This window comes from Semicossyphus pulcher, unplaced genomic scaffold (genome assembly GCF_022749685.1).
Source record: "Semicossyphus pulcher isolate SPU_LCO1_2020_fin unplaced genomic scaffold, fSemPul1.0.p SCAF_4, whole genome shotgun sequence".
NCBI lineage: Eukaryota > Metazoa > Chordata > Actinopteri > Labriformes > Labridae > Semicossyphus > Semicossyphus pulcher.
The window spans coordinates 34,673,258-34,692,500 of NW_027211715.1; the positions used below are offsets into that span (position 1 = coordinate 34,673,258).

The 19,243-nt window shown below is 46.9% G+C and overlaps 1 protein-coding gene across 2 annotated transcripts in view; it reads left to right on the top strand.

The window, feature by feature from the left end:
- The window catches only part of nfia (nuclear factor I/A), a 111,371-nt gene that overhangs the window by 7,368 nt on the left and 84,760 nt on the right, over nt 1–19,243 (top strand). For both annotated transcript variants that reach the window (XM_069679443.1, XM_069679442.1), the window contains exon 2: nt 1,035–1,563. In XM_069679443.1, coding sequence (XP_069535544.1) covers nt 1,035–1,563 — 529 coding nt within the window. The remainder of the gene's footprint in view (nt 1–1,034; nt 1,564–19,243) is intronic.

Consider the following 19,243-nt stretch of genomic DNA (forward strand, 5'->3'; position numbering starts at 1 on the left):
ACTTTGTTGTGTTTTTGTGTTAATTTCCTTCAGCCTCCAATGTGTGTGTGTGTGTGTGAGCGTGTGTGTGTGAGCGTGTGTGTGTGTGTGTGTGTGTGTGTGTCTGTGCGTGTGTGTGAGCGTGTGTGCGTGTGTGTTTGTGTGTGTGTGTGTGTGTGTGTGTGTGTGTGTGTGTGTGTGTGTGTGTGTGTGTGTGTGTGTGTGTGTGTGTGTGTGTGTGTGTGTGAGAGAGCAGTAAAGAGTCTGATGTGTTGGTTTCGTTGCCTCAGTCGGTCTGGACGAGCCTGCTTTGGTTTTGTGGTGTTTTTTCGAGGTTCGGAGGATGGGGGAGAGAGGGGGAGGAGGGGGGAGAGAGGGGGAGGATGGGGGAGAGAGGGGGAGGAGGGGGGACAGAGGGGGAGGAGTGGGGAGAGCAGGTGTAACCAAGACCAAATTGGGGTCTAATCCAGAACATGGGGTCTAACCACATTCCCTCCCTAATAACTGCAGCGCTGCATCAGGCAGCAGCCACATAAAGCTGCTTTAATCCTGCATGAGGAGAAACAGAGAGCGCTGTTTGTGTCTGTGGTGACGCTGCTGCTGCTGCTGCTGCTGCTGCTGCTGCTCGCCTGCCGGGTGGGTTTGGTTGGTTGGTGTGTTTTGGGGGCTGGCAGACCCCCTTAAACCCCTCAGACCCCCATAGACCTCCTCAGACCCCCATAGACCCCCTCAGACCCCCATAGACCTCCTCAGACCCAAAGAAAGAGACCAGAAGCGATGTCTCCACATCTTGTCAGAAAGGAGTTTTCCGACTCGTGCTGTGCAGCCAAACGTTGTTCTTGATTTGGGAGAAATGTGTTTGAAATGAAGCAACATGTTTTTGATGCAGCCGACATGATGATAGAGAATATATTCAGTATGTGATGCTGTTCTAACCTTCAATGTGCCTGAATGTGCTGACAGATGAAAACAGGACAGCTGCATGTTGCTTTGATTGTTGCATTGACATGTGGCTCCCTCACCTCCTCACCTTGTCCCTCCTCTTCCTCCCTCAGGATGAATTCCATCCTTTCATCGAAGCCCTGCTGCCCCACGTCCGGGCCTTCGCCTACACCTGGTTCAACCTGCAGGCCCGCAAGAGGAAGTACTTCAAGAAGCACGAGAAGCGCATGTCCAAGGAGGAGGAGCGCGCCGTGAAGGACGAGCTGCTCGGCGAGAAGCCCGAGGTCAAGCAGAAGTGGGCGTCGCGCCTCCTCGCCAAACTGCGCAAGGACATCCGGCCCGAGTTCAGGGAGGACTTTGTGCTGACGGTGACGGGGAAGAAGGCGCCGTGCTGCGTGCTGTCCAACCCCGACCAGAAGGGCAAGATGAGGAGGATCGACTGCCTGCGCCAGGCGGACAAAGTGTGGAGGCTGGACCTGGTCATGGTGATTTTATTCAAAGGGATTCCCCTCGAAAGTACTGACGGGGAGAGGCTGGTAAAGTCTCCTCAGTGTTCGAACCCCACCCTGTGCGTGCAGCCGCACCACATCGGAGTTTCAGTCAAAGAGCTGGATCTGTACCTGGCCTACTTCGTGCACGCAGGTCAGTCTGTTCCTCTTCTCTGTGTGTGTGTGTGTGTGTGTGTGTGTGTGTGTGTGTGTGTGAAGCTGAGCGGCGCTGTGTGTGGTCCTTCTGTTTGGTGAACGTCACAGCAACACGTGACGCTCCTGATGTTTGTTTCTGAAGTGTGACTGAAATGTGTCTGATTGTAGCAGCAGCGTGTGTTCATGAGTCTGTGCTCGAAGCTTTGGAGCAGATCAAAGGTCAAAGGTCAACTTGTATATCTTTCTGAGAGTTTCTGTTTTTACTGGAAAAGGATTTGATTTCCTCTGTGACTGTCCTCGGCTCGGTTACATCTTGTGTTGTGGCTCGTTGGTTTGTACAAAGTGAAGTTTTAGAAAAGATAAAAGTCGACTCGGTGTCTTCTGGACTTTCAGGGTACGGGGTACCGTGCGGTCCGACTGTGCTCCTCTGAAGATAGTCTCATTCTGCTGGTGGAAAGTGTCTGTAACGATGTTGGAGGAATGAAACTTCAGATTTGAACTTTCATCACAAACATGTGAAATCTGTTTCCTCCGACTCGTTCGCCTGAGGATGAACGAGCAGCTTTCTTCTGTCTCTGAGACAAACTCGTTATCTGCTGCAGACAGGCGTCGTCCCATCAGCGGTCACTAAAGCAGAAGTGTGAGGAGAGCAAACGTCTGTGCCAACACCTCCTCACACCTCCTCACACCTCCACCTGCCCTCTGTAAACAGACCTTAAATATGAAAAAAAAACACAATTATCTCCGGAGCGATTGCTCAGCACGTTTCCTGATTTCCGGCTGATTCCTCGGGAACATAATTTGGCTGGTTGGAATATTTGAGTGAGCAGCAGCGAGCGGTGGCAGAGGCGTGGAGAGGAGACGTTTGGCAGACGCTTTTCTTGGCACGCGGCTCCTCCTCTCAGTTTGTGGAGTTTTCTCGAAAAGGAGGAAAAAAGGAGGAAAGCTTCGAGAAACTCATCGAGAATGATCTCCACACAGATACGTCCTCCTCCACGGCTCTGAAGTCTTTTGTTCTTACACTGAGGAAACAATCAGAGAACATTTCAACATTTCGCCGTTTCAGCTTCTTCATACATTATTTTATTTGGTGTCACATGATCGTCGACAGGTTTTAAAAGCCACCGAGGACGTTGATCTGTAAAAATAAAATTGGCGTCCATGACAAACGATTAAAGTCCGTCATGTGTTGTGCCAACAGAACGGCTCCTCACGTCACGGCCGCTTGTTTCCAGATGCAGACGCAGATAAAGCTTCTGCTGAAACCAGAAGAATTCGTTCTTTGATGAAATATTTCACTTCAGTAACTCACAGTCACGTGCGTTAGTGAAGCGATGTTTGAGCATGTTATCAAACAAAGGTTTTCATGCTTTCTTCTGTGAGGTCTTTTCCTGCCTAATCCCACAAAGGTGGAACGTTTTCTCGTCCTGGCCGTCAGACACTCAGCGCTCCAAAGGTTCCTTCAGCTCCTGTGTTCAGGCACAGTGCAGACGCTGTTTGAAGATCCTGTTGAGCGTTGTTCATGGTGCTCTGTGGCTGATGTAAAAGCAGCCTTCACTTACTGTTTTAACCTCCAGCCCACAGTTTGAGGGACCCTTAAGATGTTGTTTAGGTATCGAGCGGGTGTTACCCTGCAGTGTGTATTTCAAGTTCCTCTTGAGTGTCTGTTTTAAGGTACCACACAGCTGATATTTTAGGGCCCCTTTGTCACACCTGTCCGTCTGTGTCAGGCTCCCTTTAAGTTGAAGCTGTGTTTTTGTTTGTTTGGTTTGGTGAACACATCACGCTGCAGGTTAACCTCGGCCTCCTGGGTGAAAGTCCTGTGTTGTTGTTTTCCACCTTCCTCCTCCTCAGCTAAATCTCTAAATTGGCTCACGATTACGTCGGTTACATCGGATTAAAAGAGCGTTACTTTTCGAAGGCATGAGTGCAAACAGTGGATCTAAACAGCCTGTGAGACAGACTCTTAAAATGATATATATGTGTGAGGGCTCAGGCACAGACAGAACCTCAGGGAGCATATCGGAGCCCGTGCTGTCTGCAGAGAGTCGGAGGAGGAAGCCGTGTTTGTGGCTGCAGTGTTGGTGAAGTCTCAGCTGTGATCCGTCAGCAGACACAAACACTGCGAGCCGAGCGCTGTGGAAACATCTCCGACCCTGAACCTTTAATTACAATCATTTCCTCTCGGAGCCCAAAGACTGCTCCCTTTCTCTCCCCCCCCCGCGGACCTCCTCTCAGCCCCAGTGTGACTGCTCTCGCTCTGCGGTCGCGGTGATCAGCTGTGTGCGGCCTCACACTGAGCGCCCTTCAGGCCGACGCGCCGTGCTTTCAGTCCGTGGACGGTTCATGTGTTGTGATTTCTGTCGTCTGCAGCAGCGTCACAGACATGAAACACCAAAATCTGGACAGTGTCAGACGTTTGCACGATTGTGACTGACTCGAGAAGGAGAGGATCCCCCCCCCCGTCTCCCCCCCTCCCCTCCCCCTGCTCTGGTTTGGAGGATCAGGTTTCGTCCTGCCTCTTTATTTAAGGCAGTCGAGCTTTTCTGGAGCGGCGGCCTTGATTAAAAGCCATGTGAAGGGGTCTGTAAGGGCGGTCCGAGTCGGTAATTAAATTCATCCCCGTACCAAGGACTCGGGGGGGGTCGGGGGGGGTAAAGAGCAGCGGTGTTGCTAGTAGCGACAGCAGCGTACTGCTAACTATTTCCTATTTGATCCTGTGATGTTGAGCAGCTCGTCAGGGTGTTAAAACTTCCATCAGATCATTTGAGTTAATTTAGCTTCGCAGGAGAACGTGGACGTTTCACCTGCAGCTGTTTGCTCTGTCTGTGTTTCAGCTCATGTCTGCAGAGCTCATGTCTCAGGATGAAGTGTCGATGATACACATGTCAGCTTCTAGCACTCAAATCCCGTCTGAACACTCCAACTTCTGCGTCTCATGTGTCTCTTACCTGTCGTCTCCTTGCAGGGCTTTAGTTTGTGTTTCTCTTTACTACAGAGGATTATATTTTCAGACGTACCTACGACTTTTTGTAGGAACAAATAATAAGGAAACTATTTGCAAAGTCACAAAATGTTCAAACTTAAATCGTCTGCAAAACATTGAACATAGTTTCTCACACTGAAACGAGCTTCAGAGTGTTCTGAGTTCAAGCGTGCGGCAGGATGTGCTGTCGCTGCTGATCCTTTACGAACATTACATTTATATTTCTGCGTTTCCACGTTTTATATTTCTACGAGCGCGTCGCGCTCAGCCGGTCAGAGGCGTCAGTGATCCTCTGCCACGTCTTGTTTGAGAAGCTTTTGTTGTTGGATAAAAAAGCAGAATGATGTCCAGCTCCTCTTTATCACTGCGCTGGTTTAGAGAGAGAGAGAGAGATTCAGTTAACCCTTTACTGTCCAATACGTCTCTATTTTCCAATGTGAGGATGTTATTTGTACCTGTAGGAACTCCTGATCAGCTTTTATTTTTAAACACTACAAAAGTTTAACTCAATAAAAGTTGAAGTGCAGCAGAAATGTTTAACAGAGGCCGTGATGAGCCTCACTCTTGTGTCCTGAACGTCTCAGTTGTTGCACAGATGTGTTCGCTCCAGCGTGCGCTCATACAGCTGTCATTACGGTAAACAGCTGAACAGGAAGTAGCTGCTGAGGCTGCAACAGGTGGAGCTTTTCAAATTAGCACAGTCTCACTCACTGCACACGGGCAACAACCCTCCATTCATACGTCTGAGCTCTGTCTGCAGGGGGTCAAAGGTCAACCCCCCACCCCCCATCCTTTCCTTCCTCTCACTGATTTACGAGCCACGCACGACGGCGGGTGTCACCATCACAGGAACACTCAGCACGTGCCGAGAGGTCGTGACCCCTATCGTCAGGGCGTTTAACCTCTAGGATAAACACCACCCACCCCCCTCATTAGCCACACACACACACACACACACACAGACAGAGCTGAGGGGCGTGGTCAGGGCTGCGGGTGTGTGCGGCCAGTCGTGAACAAAAGGTGAGAGAGGTCGAGTGGGCACTTTGCGGTGATTTAGCAGCGTCACAGGCTGAAATAAAGATGTTCACTTTTATTACAGATGAGATAATATTTATGTGCGCAGTAAAGTCAATTAAACATAATTAGAGAGATGGATCCATAAAAGTTTGATGGAGTGAGTTTTAAAGTTAGAGGCTCTGCAGCAGCAGGCGGAGCCGCTGACGTCCTGCTCACTTCCACCTTTTTAAAGCGAGCTTTGCTTCATGACGATCAGGCTTCAGGCCTCGGACATCTTCCTTCATCGTATTTGTTTTCAGGGTTCATCTTTCCTCTCTGTTCTGTATTTCTCTGAATGTTCAGACTCCAACCAGAAGTCAAAATGTTTGTGCTTCTGCCTCGGCGCCGTTGAGCTCCACTGGGTGGTCCACAAACACATCAACTACGTATTCTCTTATTTTACCGTTTGCACGATGAAAACTTCTTTAAGCTGCTAAACTTTAAACTTTATATTTATGAGTTTTAACTTATTTCAGAACGAACCAATGAGCTTTGAAATATTTCAGATTCTAAACTAAGAATTTGCTGTTTTCCATTTTACTTGACTTTAAACTTTATTATCCCGGAGGGGAAATTATTTCTCACAGACTACAAACATTTTCAAACCATTAAATTAAACTGAATATTTTGGGGGGTTTTTGGACTTCGGGATGGATAATAAATACTTCCTGATATTCAGACTAATCGTTAAATGATAACACAAAAACGTTGCCAGTTGCAGCTCTGAAATATGGAAATAACACCTTCAATTATTCTTCAAACCCACTCCTAACAAAAGGTTTCTGTCTGCTCACCTTTGTTTCTGGAGCTCAGTTACCTGCTTACAGATCGATATTTAACCTGAAACCATATTTTATGAGGTGTTTTTGAGTCTTAAAAAGGAACCAATCAGCTGGAAGCAAAGAGACACACACAGGAAGTAAGACAGCACTAAGAGACGGACAAAATGTTAGCTTTTCATCTATAAATGACACTTTGAGCAATCAGTAAAATACCTCCGTCTACACTGTACGTAAGTAGACAAATATAAAGTAACTTAAAATATAAATACTGAGGAGAGGTACAACTACTTCAGATCTAAAGGAAAGAGCTTCATTAAATACATCACGTTTTTTTATTTGATTTTAAAGCTGGAAAACTGAAAATGTCGCCTCTAGATATCTGACTGGATGAATGAGGGAAGATTTATTTCTGATTTATGGTGTCCATGTTTTATTTTGAAAAGCAGCATGTACGTGTAGGATGTTGTCAGCTGTTTTATTTTGAAAAGCAGCATGTGTAGGATGTTGTCAGCAGTTTTATTTTGAAAAGCAGCATGTGTAGGATGTTGTCAGCTGTTTTATTTTGAAAAGCAGCATGTGTAGGATGTTGTCAGCAGTTTTATTTTGAAAAGCAGCATGTGTAGGATGTTGTCAGCAGTTTTATTTTGAAAAGCAGCATGTGTAGGATGTTGTCAGCGGTTTTATTTTGAAAAGCAGCATGTGTAGGATGTTGTCAGCAGTTTTATTTTGAAAAGCAGCATGTGTAGGATGTTGTCAGCAGTTTTATTTTGAAAAGCAGCATGTGTAGGATGTTGTCAGCAGTTTTATTTTGAAAAGCAGCATGTGTAGGATGTTGTCAGCTGTTTTATTTTGAAAAGCAGCATGTGTAGGATGTAGACGTGCCTGTGGGATCGTCACGCCTCCCGTTTCTTCACAGAGCAGCACAATAGGAGGATATCTGTGTGTCGCTCAGATAACCAACATACAGAACGTGAAGGTTTCCAGAGACGTCAGATATTTATCTCCCGTCACCTTATACGACCCTGCAGGGCCCGTAGCAGCAAACAGCAAGAGTGTGTGTGTGTGTGTGTGTGTGTGTGTGTGTGTGTGTGTGTGTGTGTGTGCGCTAAGACGTCTGACCCACTTCCCTCCGTCCTCCTGAGCTCTTAAAGAGATTTGGAGCTTCGTCTCTGAACTAGTTACCGCAGCTCTGAGCGGCCGTCCTCTCTGCTGCACCTTAAAAACACCACACTCCATCTTTGGTTCCCCTCCTGCTGCCGGACCCTCACTGAGCAGCTCACACACACTTACACACACTTACACACACTTACACAACTTTTCATGATGTCATCTCCGTCATTCAGTGATGTACGAACACGCCACACCTGGAACACTGTTTGGCTTTGTTTAAGAAATAACCTCCTTCCCTGCTGACAGGTCTGAAAATCACATGAGCATTCAACTGCACTCTGCCTGTGGCTGCTGCTGTAAACAGGAAGTAGCTTGTCCAGTCCGTGTTGGGTCGCTTAGTTGCAGAAAAATACTACGAAGACCAACGTGGAAGCCGATGTGGCTGTCTCAGGGGTGCATCTAGAGACCTGGATACGGTGTCATTGCTCAGCCTTGGTCCCAGTTTTGCCCAGTGGCCACTCGTGGTATTACAGCCTATAACGTATTTCCCCTATAGACCCTGTAGAGAAGCTAGATTGTGACTCTGTACTTTGAAATTTTGATCCACAGAGGTTTTATATATCCGTAAAAATGTCGTCAAGCCAGGAAAAGCTGCATCATCAGTACGTAGAGTTTATAAGCTAGCAGGAGAAACACGACTGCACGTATTCAGTGAGCGGCAGGAAGTAAACCAGGAGGCGAGTTTTTGCTGTATGCTCCAGGCCATATTTGTACATCCATGGTGTGTCAAGGTGTGTTCAAGTCTCTTCGCCTATACATGAGTTGGTAAGAAGTAGAACAAAGTTAGTACATGCCAGAGTAGCAGGGATGCTAAGCTAACAAGAAGTCCTGTGTTTTAAAACGAGAATGTGAACATAACTGAAAATGTACGGACAAAACGCAGGAGAGGAGTCCCGACGCTGAAGAGATGGCAGCTTCAGTGTTTTCTTTCTTTTCACTGAGAGGAACAGAAACTGCAAACATGTCTGCTGCTTCGTCTCCTCTTATAGACGCTTTGTTTACTATTCTCCTCCTCCTTCTCCTCCTCCTCCTCCTCCTCCTCCTTCTTCTTCTGTTCCTACTGCTGTTCACCACATGTCATAATGTGGAGCTTGTTTAACACGAACGCTGTGTAAAACCACCGACTCTGTTGTGGTTCATGAAGTACACACTGTGACCACTGTAACACCCCCGACCCACCACACACACACACACACACACACACACACACACACACACACGCTGAGCCTTTTTCATTCATAAAAAGGAACACGACGTCTGACTTTGTTTGTTTGGTTGAAATGGATAAAAACTGTTTTCCTGTTCAGATTCCTCCTTCATGTTTGTGTTGTCACAGCTCGCCCCTCTCCTCCCCCTCCTCCCCCTCCTCCCCCTCCTCCCCCCTCAGCGAGGCAGATATCAGCTGATCCCTCGGCGTGCGGCGCAGTAAAGTCAGGTAATCCGGTTTAAAGTGTATTGTCAACGCTGAGCTCTCGGCGGATTTCCCTGCAAATATTCCAGTTTGGAACATATTTTCTGCTCTCACAGCGACACGAGCCGACTGATCCCCGAACACAACGCAAACAAACACACACACACTCACACACACACACACACACACACACACACACACACACACACACACACACACACCCACACACTCTCTCTGTGGTGATTTACGGCTTCTGCACTTGAACTTGGACTTCCATAAAAAAAAAAAATGGTTCTGCAGGAAAACATTTATTTCTTCCTCTGTGCGCTGAAAGCCCGAGGTTTCAAAAACACACCTGAACATCCTGTATTCATTAATTTTCAAAATAAAAGACTTGAGGACAGTCGGTATTAAACGGAAAACAATCAGCAACACTTTTCTTCTCCTCCTCTTCCTCCTGCTTCTTCTTCTTCTCCTCCTCTTCCTCCTGCTTCTTCTTCTTCTCCTCCTCTTCCTCCTGCTTCTTCTTCTTCTTCTCCTCCTCTTCCTCCTGCTTCTTCTTCTTCTTCTCCTCCTCTTCCTCCTGCTTCTTCTTCTTCTTCTCCTCCTCTTCCTCCTGCTTTTTCTTGTTCTTTTTCTCTCCCAGTTCTTCTTCTCCTTTCCTTTTCTTCTCCTCCTTCTTGTTCACTTTTCTTTCTTCTCCTCCTCTTAGCTGTGATTTGTTTCTGCTAAAAAAACGTCTCTCTCACTAAGGACCCCCCCCGCCACACACACACACACACACACACACGCACACACACATGCACAGACCCTCACCGGAGCCCTCACAGCAGCCAGACTCGGCCCGTCTCCGTGCCAGCCGTGCCAACAAAATGGAGTCTGGCTCCCGCTCAGTGTTTTGTCTGATGGAAGCTGTTTTTATGAAATGTTTTTATTTCATCAAACGTTTCAACAAAGACTCAAAAACATTTCACAAGTTTGCGTCTCAGAATCAGCAGGAAAATAAAGTTCTGCTTTTACTGATTAGGTCAAAGATCAGAGTCATGACATCAGCTTGAAGCATCAGTGACGCTGCCCTCTGTTGCTCTGCAGGGGGAGTTAACCCTGGTGATGTCACAGTGATGTCATCAGGGTTACTCCGTTTGGGTTTGGAGATTACAAACTGTTGGAAACTGGAGATATGGCACTTTACCAGGAACGCTCTAATGAGAGACGCCATCCAGGTGCATTATGGGCATTGTAGGATTGAACATCAGGTCTCCAAATCTATAACAGGACTAATGAAAAAAAATAACAGACCAAAAACAGTCAAATGTTACATCTGAGGTGACGGGAAAATCTGAAACAGAAGGACTTAAGGATGAACACTTTCAGGAAGTAAGTAAACTTTATATAAACACCTTCAGCCGTTCTTCATAGTTACATTTATACACCTTCCAACAGAGCAGGTGAGCAACACTAAGAGCAGCACAGAGAGAAAACCTTTGACATCTGGACTGTGGGACAACTGTGATTACTGCTGCAGATACATCTGCACTCTTTAAAACAGCAGCGCCTTTTATCACTTCATCCATAGATATATATTTTATACAACATGTCGATATGAAGCCGTTTAAACGTCAGCTTCAGCGTCCACACAGAAGAAAACGAAGCTCAGACGAGGAAGTGTTTAAAGTCTGACCCTGGTTTTTTCTTCTGACTGCTTCTGCACCTCTTTGACCTCCGTACATGAGACGCTTCAGATCCTTTCGACTGAATGTGTGTGTGTTTCTGTCTGTCGGGGTGTCCGTCCATCTTGAAAGGCTTAGATAATGTGCCAAAAAAACCCGTCTCACACACACACACACACACACACACCCTCCCATTGTGTGCGAGGCCGTCGGGACGCTGCTGTGTGAAGCGAACGTCGACATGAACCAGGACAGCTGCGAGCGTCTGCAGGGAAACTCTCCACAGATGGTGGAGGGAGAGAAACTCCAGAGTGCCGTATGGCTGCTGAAAAATAGACGAAGGAGGAGAAGAAGAATGAAAACAAAAGAAGAAGAAGAAAAAAGGAGGTCGTGGAGATGACGCCATGTTTTTTTAAAGAAGAACATTCTGGGAGAAGTCGCTCAGTTCAGACAAAATGTACTCAAAAAACCGCTTCCTCTTTAAGGAGAAGTCGCCCCCTGCTGGCCGGAGGATCAGACGGGTCGGGAATAAAAGCAGAAACATTACGAAACATTTTGCAGCTGGAAAAGTCAAATATACAAAAATGATGTTTTAGCTTCGTCACATTTACGTTTTCTTTTCAGCTATTTAACAAAACAAACAAAACAATCACCTGCCGGTTATATTATTTAATTTAACTTGAGACGCGCAGCTCGTCATTCACATGTCTCTAAGTTAAAATCTGAATAAAACATGTTTTTTAAGTAAATTTAAAGAAAATTAATATATTTCACATATTTTATAAAATATTTTTTCATGTTTTTAGGAGGGATCGGCCGATTATCGGCCGGGCCGATATTCGGCATTTTGATGCATATCGGCATCAGCCTTTTTTTTTTATATCTGACGGCCGATAAGAGTGCAGAGTGCTCACACACACGGCGCAGAGGAGAAAAAGTTCATTTCTTTGCAAATTTTATTTACTTAATAAAACTTCAGGAGTTATTTATTTATTTATTTAAATTTTCAGTGACCTTTATAAGAGATGCTGCTGACCCTGGGACCTCCCTGCGCCTTTTGTTTGCTTGTTTAATAACCATATGCTTAAAGGCATCTAAACAAAGTTAAGTGGTGGAGTTTGTATTATTCAAAATTTTGACGCCAATATTTTCACTTTTACTGCAAATGAATATCGGCTCCAAATATCGGTTATCGGCCTCCTTCACTACTAATAATCGGTATCGGCCCTGAAAAAACCGTATCGGTCCATCTCTAGTTTTTAGTGTTTTTTTTTATCTCGTGTTTTGGACAGAAAGACTTTTATGTTTTTCTTTCTTTGTTTTGCACCCAAACACCATCATACATTTGTGTAATTGTTCTGCTTCTGTAGATTCAGTCCATAATTGAATATTTATGTTGTAGAGGAGAGCAGGACGTTTCTGTACGAGGGCTGGACGTGACCAAACGCCCCCCCACAGTGAGTTTGTACTGTAACGTATTTAAAAACATCTGCTCTGGATCAGGAGGAGCTGTGACGTCTGTGTGATGAGGACCAGATCTTATTAATGATCCTGTGTCCTTTTATTCTTGAACAAAAAGTGACTCATTAGTTAGAATCTGATTACAACGATTACTTGATTAATTATACTCTGAATATTCAGCAGATTTTAAGGGACGAGTTGGCAGGAGAGAGAGGGAGGGAGGCAGAGAGGCTCTGCAGGGGACGAGCAGGAAACACCTCTGAGTGTTTGTGTGCAGAAACATTAAAAATATCTGCTTGTTCTGAAGTCCAGATTAACAAATCTCACTGCTTTTTGTGTTGATTTTGAGGCTTTTTAAGAAGAGAAATGTGCAGAAAGTCGACCTTTTTATGTAGCAGGAAGGCCACGATGGAAGGATGAAGACAGAGGGGAAGAAAAAGGAGAAGAAGAGGAAAGTGTAGTCCAAAAAAAGGACGAGGGAGGGAGAGAGAGAGCATCAGTCAGGCTGCAGGCCGAGGGTCGAGCTCTTTGCATATTTGAGGAAAAACTGTCGGACTGTTTGGCGCGAGTCCAGGAGGTGAAGCACACAAAGAGCTCATTCTGTGAAACCAGGACGCCTTTTCCTTTGTTTTTGTTGTTTTCTGTGTGTGTGTGTGTGTGTGTGTGTGTGTGTGTGTGTGTGTGTGTGTGTGTGTGTGTGTGAGAGAGAGAGACGCCGTCAGATGTTCATTTTTAATTATTGACATGTGAAGGATTAGTGGAGGTGCAGGTTGGGGAGCTGATAACTGAATTATTGAACTGTTTCCTCGGTCGCTGCGAGCTGAGCCGATGTGTCGGGGTGGGTCGGGGGTGTTAGCCGTAGCGGTTAGCTGTGGTTGTGGTTGTGTGTGTGGGGGGGGGTTTGGGGGTCGTTGGTGGTGAATAAAAAGGGAGAGCGAGGATAATGAGGCTGCGGCGGCTCGTCGTGCCAAGCCACACAGCGCTGGCAGCCGCCTGAACCCCCGGCTGTTTATCTGGTGGAGGCTGCTGCGGCGGGGAAGGAAAACTTTCAGTCAGAGCAGAGACGTGTGTTTGAGTCGATACAGATTCAGATATATTTACTGTATCTGAGGGAAACTCTGTGCAGTCTTTGAGCTGCTTTACGTCCACACAGGGAGGACGGAAGAGCAGCGAGCGTGTGTTTTATGAAGCTCTGCCTGTGAGCCAAACGTCTGAGCTGATACTTCCGGTCGCCTTTCTCCTTCATGGAGCCAAAAATGTGACAAAAGTTCCCGAAGTGTTCCTGCAGAGACGCTTCCTCACACATTTTTCACCTCCTAATGGACGCTAAACTCTCCGGTAAAGAATGAATACTGAGCAGATTTTGTTCAGTCACAATGACTCATCTCTTACTGCAGATTCACCACACGGTCCTTCTCTGGTGTCAGCGCCTTAAATCTTAAAACTGTTGAACTAAAATATTTGGTCCTGCGTTTCCCTTAATGCACCTGGATCGAAATCAGCACCCCTACATTACAGATGCAGCTTGCTAACCAAGCTAGCACTAGCGTCAAACGGTAACTAAAAGGGAACCTCATGATAAAATATTAAACGAGCAGAAACTCAGTTTGGTCGCGCTGATGATGCAGACTCGTCAACGTCGCGATGGAGAGAAGGAGAAGTCCACACCTGTCCCCGTCTCGTCTCCGTTCAACGCTCTATGGGAACTTTATTTACACCACCATGTTAAGTTCTGCATCATTCAGTGGTTGATATGTTTACATGTTTACAAGTGACATCATGCCTCTTCTTATATATAGTCTATGGCCAAACGCTAACTTTAAATGTGGTGGAATGACCCTTTAAAGGAGCAGGAAGTTTACAGTTAGTCTTTAATCAGAGACGTCATCAGTGCTGTGATCGTTCAGCTCCTTTGTGTTGATTTGTGACGCTGCGTTTGTGCCTCGTTCTTCAGTAATGGATCCCACACCTTTTGTGAGCTGCAGCCTGCGTGTGTGTGTGTGTGTGTGTGTGTGTGTGTGTGCTCGCCCAGGTCGTCAGCTCGTTAGCGTTGTGTGTGATCGGTGTGTCGGACCCCTCGGCGGGCGGCCCCGGCGGGGGCCTCGTTTTATTCACGTACTCGAAGCAGAAAACAGTTTTCAGAGACGAGACAAAAGCTCCACTTGATTAAGCAGAGAGAGTGTCTGGGAACGTGGGCCCCGGTGACCGAGCTAATTGGTAAAACCTACCCCTCCCTCACCCTCCTCACCCTCCTCACCCTCCTCACCCCCACCCAGAGGTCTCCCGCACTTTAAAAAATCCCTCCACCGCCTTCATTGTTTTTTTCTTCACTCTCTCGCTCTTCGCGCTCTTCGCGCTCTTCTTCTGTGAATCGCAGCAACAGTCTGATTACAGAACAGACGCCGTGTGAGGAGACACAGCTCTGAAAGGTGATTAAGGAGGAGAGAGGAGAGAGGATTCAAGGGAAACAAGAGAGGAGAAAAGGGGAGGTGAGAAGAAAAGGAAGTAAAACAGGAGAGGAGGAGAATGTCCTCCAAAACAGGAAGTAGTTGTAGTCTATCGCCTGGATGTGAGTTGCTGTAAATGTGACTTTACATGAAGTTAATGAGACTCTGACGTGGCACCATGTGACACACCGATATGAGACGGAGGACATTATGATGAGGGGACAGTTTAAACAGGTTCCACTCTTTTGCTGCACATTGTGCACTGGTTGCACCACGACCCTGCTGACCCCACGGTGACCTCTGAAGACGAGATGAAAAAGAAATTAAAGGTAAAAAGTTGTAGCGAGGCATCCTCTGCTGTAGGACAAACAAACAGGCCTCTGATGAGCGGAGCACAGATCGTCCTGCTGATGGACGGGGTTTCCAGAGGATGACAGCAGGGGTCGACGCTGCACGGCCACACACACACACACACACACACACACACACACACACACACACACACACACACACACATCTCTCCCTCTGCTTCTGTCTCTCTCTCTCCCCACATATCCTCCCCCTCCTCCCCCCTCTGTAACCCGCTCTGCGGCTTCCTGCTAATTAAATTCCTGTGCTGTCCATTAGACGGATAGAGTGAGCGGGACTGCTGACTCAACACAGGTAGGGCAGCTCCTCGCCGTAATGGCTCCGAGAGCTCGAGTGCCCGAGCAATTCATTTGGCCGCCCCGTTTTACACATCCCTGGGTCACCGCAGGCTTTCAAGGGTGCAGAGAGAGAGAGAGGGGGGAGGGGGGAGGAGGGGGGGGCTATAAGCTAATACCGTCAAAACGCTTTAATTCTAAAACGGACACTCGGCAAGGCTGTGTCCTCTAAAATGTACTGACGTGCTCTTTCTATAGGCTCCCTCTCTCTGCAGGACGCTCACTTCCTGTCTCATCATGTTGGGGGGGGGGGGGGTAAGCGCTCCAATATTTCTGATATCACCTGAGTCCTCACACCTGCATCAGGAAAAAGGTGGGGACACTTTATTAGCCACAGGTTACAGTCCCTGATGTTTCTGTCGTTGAACAGAGGAAGAAGCTGCACAGCGGCACACGAGAGAGACAACTCTGACAAAGCTGCAGTTCCTCTGGTGTCCACTTGAGGCTGTCTCCAGCAGTGAGTCAGTCCCCATAGAGCCCCATGTTAAACTGTACAGCAGAAATAAACATGTTTACAGCCTGGTACAAAAAACAGTTTGGCTCTCTATAGCTCATTTCTCTCTTCATGACAACTGTACGGGGAGAATCTTTATACAGCTCACCTGTTTACATTATATTAAGGCTTAAAGCTAGCTAGCTGTTGGCTGGTTGTCGTCACTTCTGCCTCCATAAAATCAACTTGGCAACAATGTCAGACTTGAGGCTACAAAAGAGTCGTCCTGAAAAACAGGTGACATCACGATGACTAAATCCACTTCCTATATACGGTCTATGAGGAGAACGTAAACCTTCCTCTTGTAAGGAAAGTCTCTGTGACCAAAACAAACACATTTTAATTTGAAATAACACTAACAAAATAAAACATTGATTGTGACACTTTTTGGTTTGTGAGGTTTCACGCCGAACGTTGGACCACACGCAGCGGAACAGGTGCGCTGCTGGCTCCGTGCTGAAGGGCACTGCAGCAGCCGGCGCTCGTGTGATGGTGAAGCGTCTCTGCAGGTGAATCTGGCCCAGTTTGTTTTTGCTTTATGAAGCATTTAATTAGATTAGATAAAACTGATAAACGCTGATATGATTTACAGTATTTCATGCAGAACTGACCAATAAACTTCATGTTTATGAGCAGATTTTATATATTTTTTAAAAGCTTTAATGGCCGCTCCTTTAATATAAACCAAGTGTCCTTTAAATCTCACTTTAATGCTGCACATTCACTGAAACCTGCAGACATAGAAAGGCCACTTAAATATCTTTTTACCCTGTACTCACTCAGGATTGAGCTGCACACAAACCTTTGTTAAGCTGCAGGAACATTAACATCGAGTTTTTAAATGATAAAACTCACAACCTCACTTCTTGGGTCTGAGCGTGCAGGATGGTTGTCTTCGGTTCATATCACAGAGTCGTCTCCACAAAGTGGATTTATCAGGAATAAACCGGATGTGAAGGATTTTGAAAGTGGTCTCGTAGGTGAATCTGCAGCTGTGACGTGTCGGTGTGTCCCTGCTGTAACTTCACACCTCCCTCCCTCTCGGGGGGTTCGGGCCTGTATGCAAGACGCAGCAAGAACTATTTAGGAAGTGACAGCTAATAAACAATGAAGAATTTACGTGAGCGCTGCAGGACGGACAGGAGGACGGTTAGAGGAGGAGGAGAGCTGCTGACTGGACGTAACACAGCAGGTTCATATTCTCATCCACAAACTGAACAGCAAAGATATAACATGTAGAGAGACATCAGTTAAAGAATCACACAGATAATCTGATTGGTGTGACATCATAGAAGACCTTCAGCTATTGGTCGGATCTTTGTTTCTCCCAGCAGCCTTCAGGAGGTCCTCCTCCTCCTCCTCCTTCATCCTCAGCCTCCTCTATTATATGGCCTAAACAAGGAGAGCTCCTTCACCCCCTCCTCCCTCCCGCCTTTTCTTGAAGATACCCTCATTCTTTAAATCCCGCTCACCCCTCTCACCCCTCTCACCCCTCCATCCTCACCCATCGCACTCGGAACAAACAAGAAATTAGAAAAAACAACAACAACAACATCCTCATTAGCATGTCAATCCCCGCTCAGCCTCTCTGTTCTTCTGCTCCCTCCATCGACGGGTGAGGAAGAGGGGGAGGTCAACTCTCTACTTCTTCTGTGTCTTCATCACAGAAGAGAGGATGGAGGGAAGAAGGGAAAAGATGAATGAAGGATAGAGGAGGTGGTTTGAGAATGGCATGAGAAAGAAGAGATGAAGGAAGGGTCGAGGGAACGTAGAGGCAAAAGATGGGGAGAAAAGGATGGAAGGAGGGCGGATGAAGGAAGCAAGGAGGTAGTGAAAGGAGGAAGAAAGTAAAAGTGAAAGAATGGATGAAGGATAGATGTGAGGGATGTGTGATGGAGAAGAGGAAGGAAAGGAGGAAGAAAGGAGTCCTAAGGAGGGATAAGACAGGAAGGATGGGAGAACTTAGGAAAGGAGAGAAGGAAGGAACAGAGGAGTGAAAGAGAGGAGCAGAGGAGTGCAGCTGCCTCTCATTCCCACACTCTGTCTTCCTGCGGGCTGGTTTGTTCTGGTCCAGACTTCATTCACTTTTCGCCTAATTAACATCTCATCTGCATAACTTGTTGCGGCCCCCCCTCCTCCCCCCTCGCTGAAACAATGGCCGCCAGACCGGAGAGAGACTTAATCCAGAGAGCCTCTGTGCTGCAGATAAAAGCGATCTGTGCTGTCGAAACACTCGCCTTTCTCCTCGCCAATTAAAGCTCCTCTGAGCGGCGGCGGCATCGGCGGAGCGCTCGGGTCGTGTGTGAACGCCGCTTCGCTCCTTGACCTCCGTTTGCACATTTCACTTTGAACTCTCCTCGGTGAGATTCTCTCTGAAGGTGTTTACCTGCTCTGCTGGCTGATTCGTGGAGATTCCTCTAAAAATCCTGCAGGTTTTTCAGGATCTCTGAGGACTCGCAGGTCGTGTGAATCTGCAGAAAACAGAAGCATAAAAAACAACAGTTTCCCTTCGATTTTATCCTCCTGTTGATGTTTTTTAGTGGGTTTATGATTCAAAACAACAACATAAGCGTGTTGGTTCTGTTTTCGGAGCTGTGGGAAGGTGAGCGGAGGGTCGGGTGAGGCAGAGGGAGGAGGGGGAGGCAGCGGGGGCGGTGCAGAGGAGGTGTTTCCAGGTTTCAGGATCTCCTGGAGATGTGAGCCAGATGTTGGAGCGCCGGGGTTTGGTTGGCGAGCTGTCACAACCCCTGCAACGATACCACACACACACACACACGCACACACGCACACACACACACAGGCATGACCGCAGCTCCTGACCGGCATCAAGGTCAACACCCCAGCTCCCTCTGCCCACACACACACACACACATACACACGCACACACACTTCTCTGATGTTTCACAGCTGTCTGACACACACCTTTAATAAACGCTGCAGATAGGGAGTCCAGAAACTTCCAATGACACCAGCTGACTCGATTGCTTTCAAAGATCTGGATGTTAATGAGATCTTTCTGATATCAGACAAATATTCGTTTATTCACACCAGTCGATTTGGTGCAGAAACATGAAGTAGGTGTCCGTCTGTGTCCTGAGAGCTTAAATCCCTGTTTTTCTGAATGGAGTCTGGTGTGTGTGCAGAGAGCGATGTAACGTCTGTGTGTGGTTAAAACAATCATCTTCCTCTGTAACAAAAAGGTCTATCTCTGTAGGGATCCTTTCTGTCATGTTGTCACACACTTAGAATAACAATCTGAGCCTGTCAGTGGAAACAACAAGAACTTTTAGTGGACGACCTTTGACCCATCAAGGATTATGTTGCAGCCATTACAGCCTGTTTCACTGCTGCAGGATGAACACATCGACTGGAGACGTTCACACACTGTTTTCTATAGACACCCAAAAATGTAAAAATATGGCCTCCATTTGTGCTCAGGTGATCTAAGGGTTAAAACAGTTTCCTGATGTTACACCTGATGTGTATGAACCCCTCACC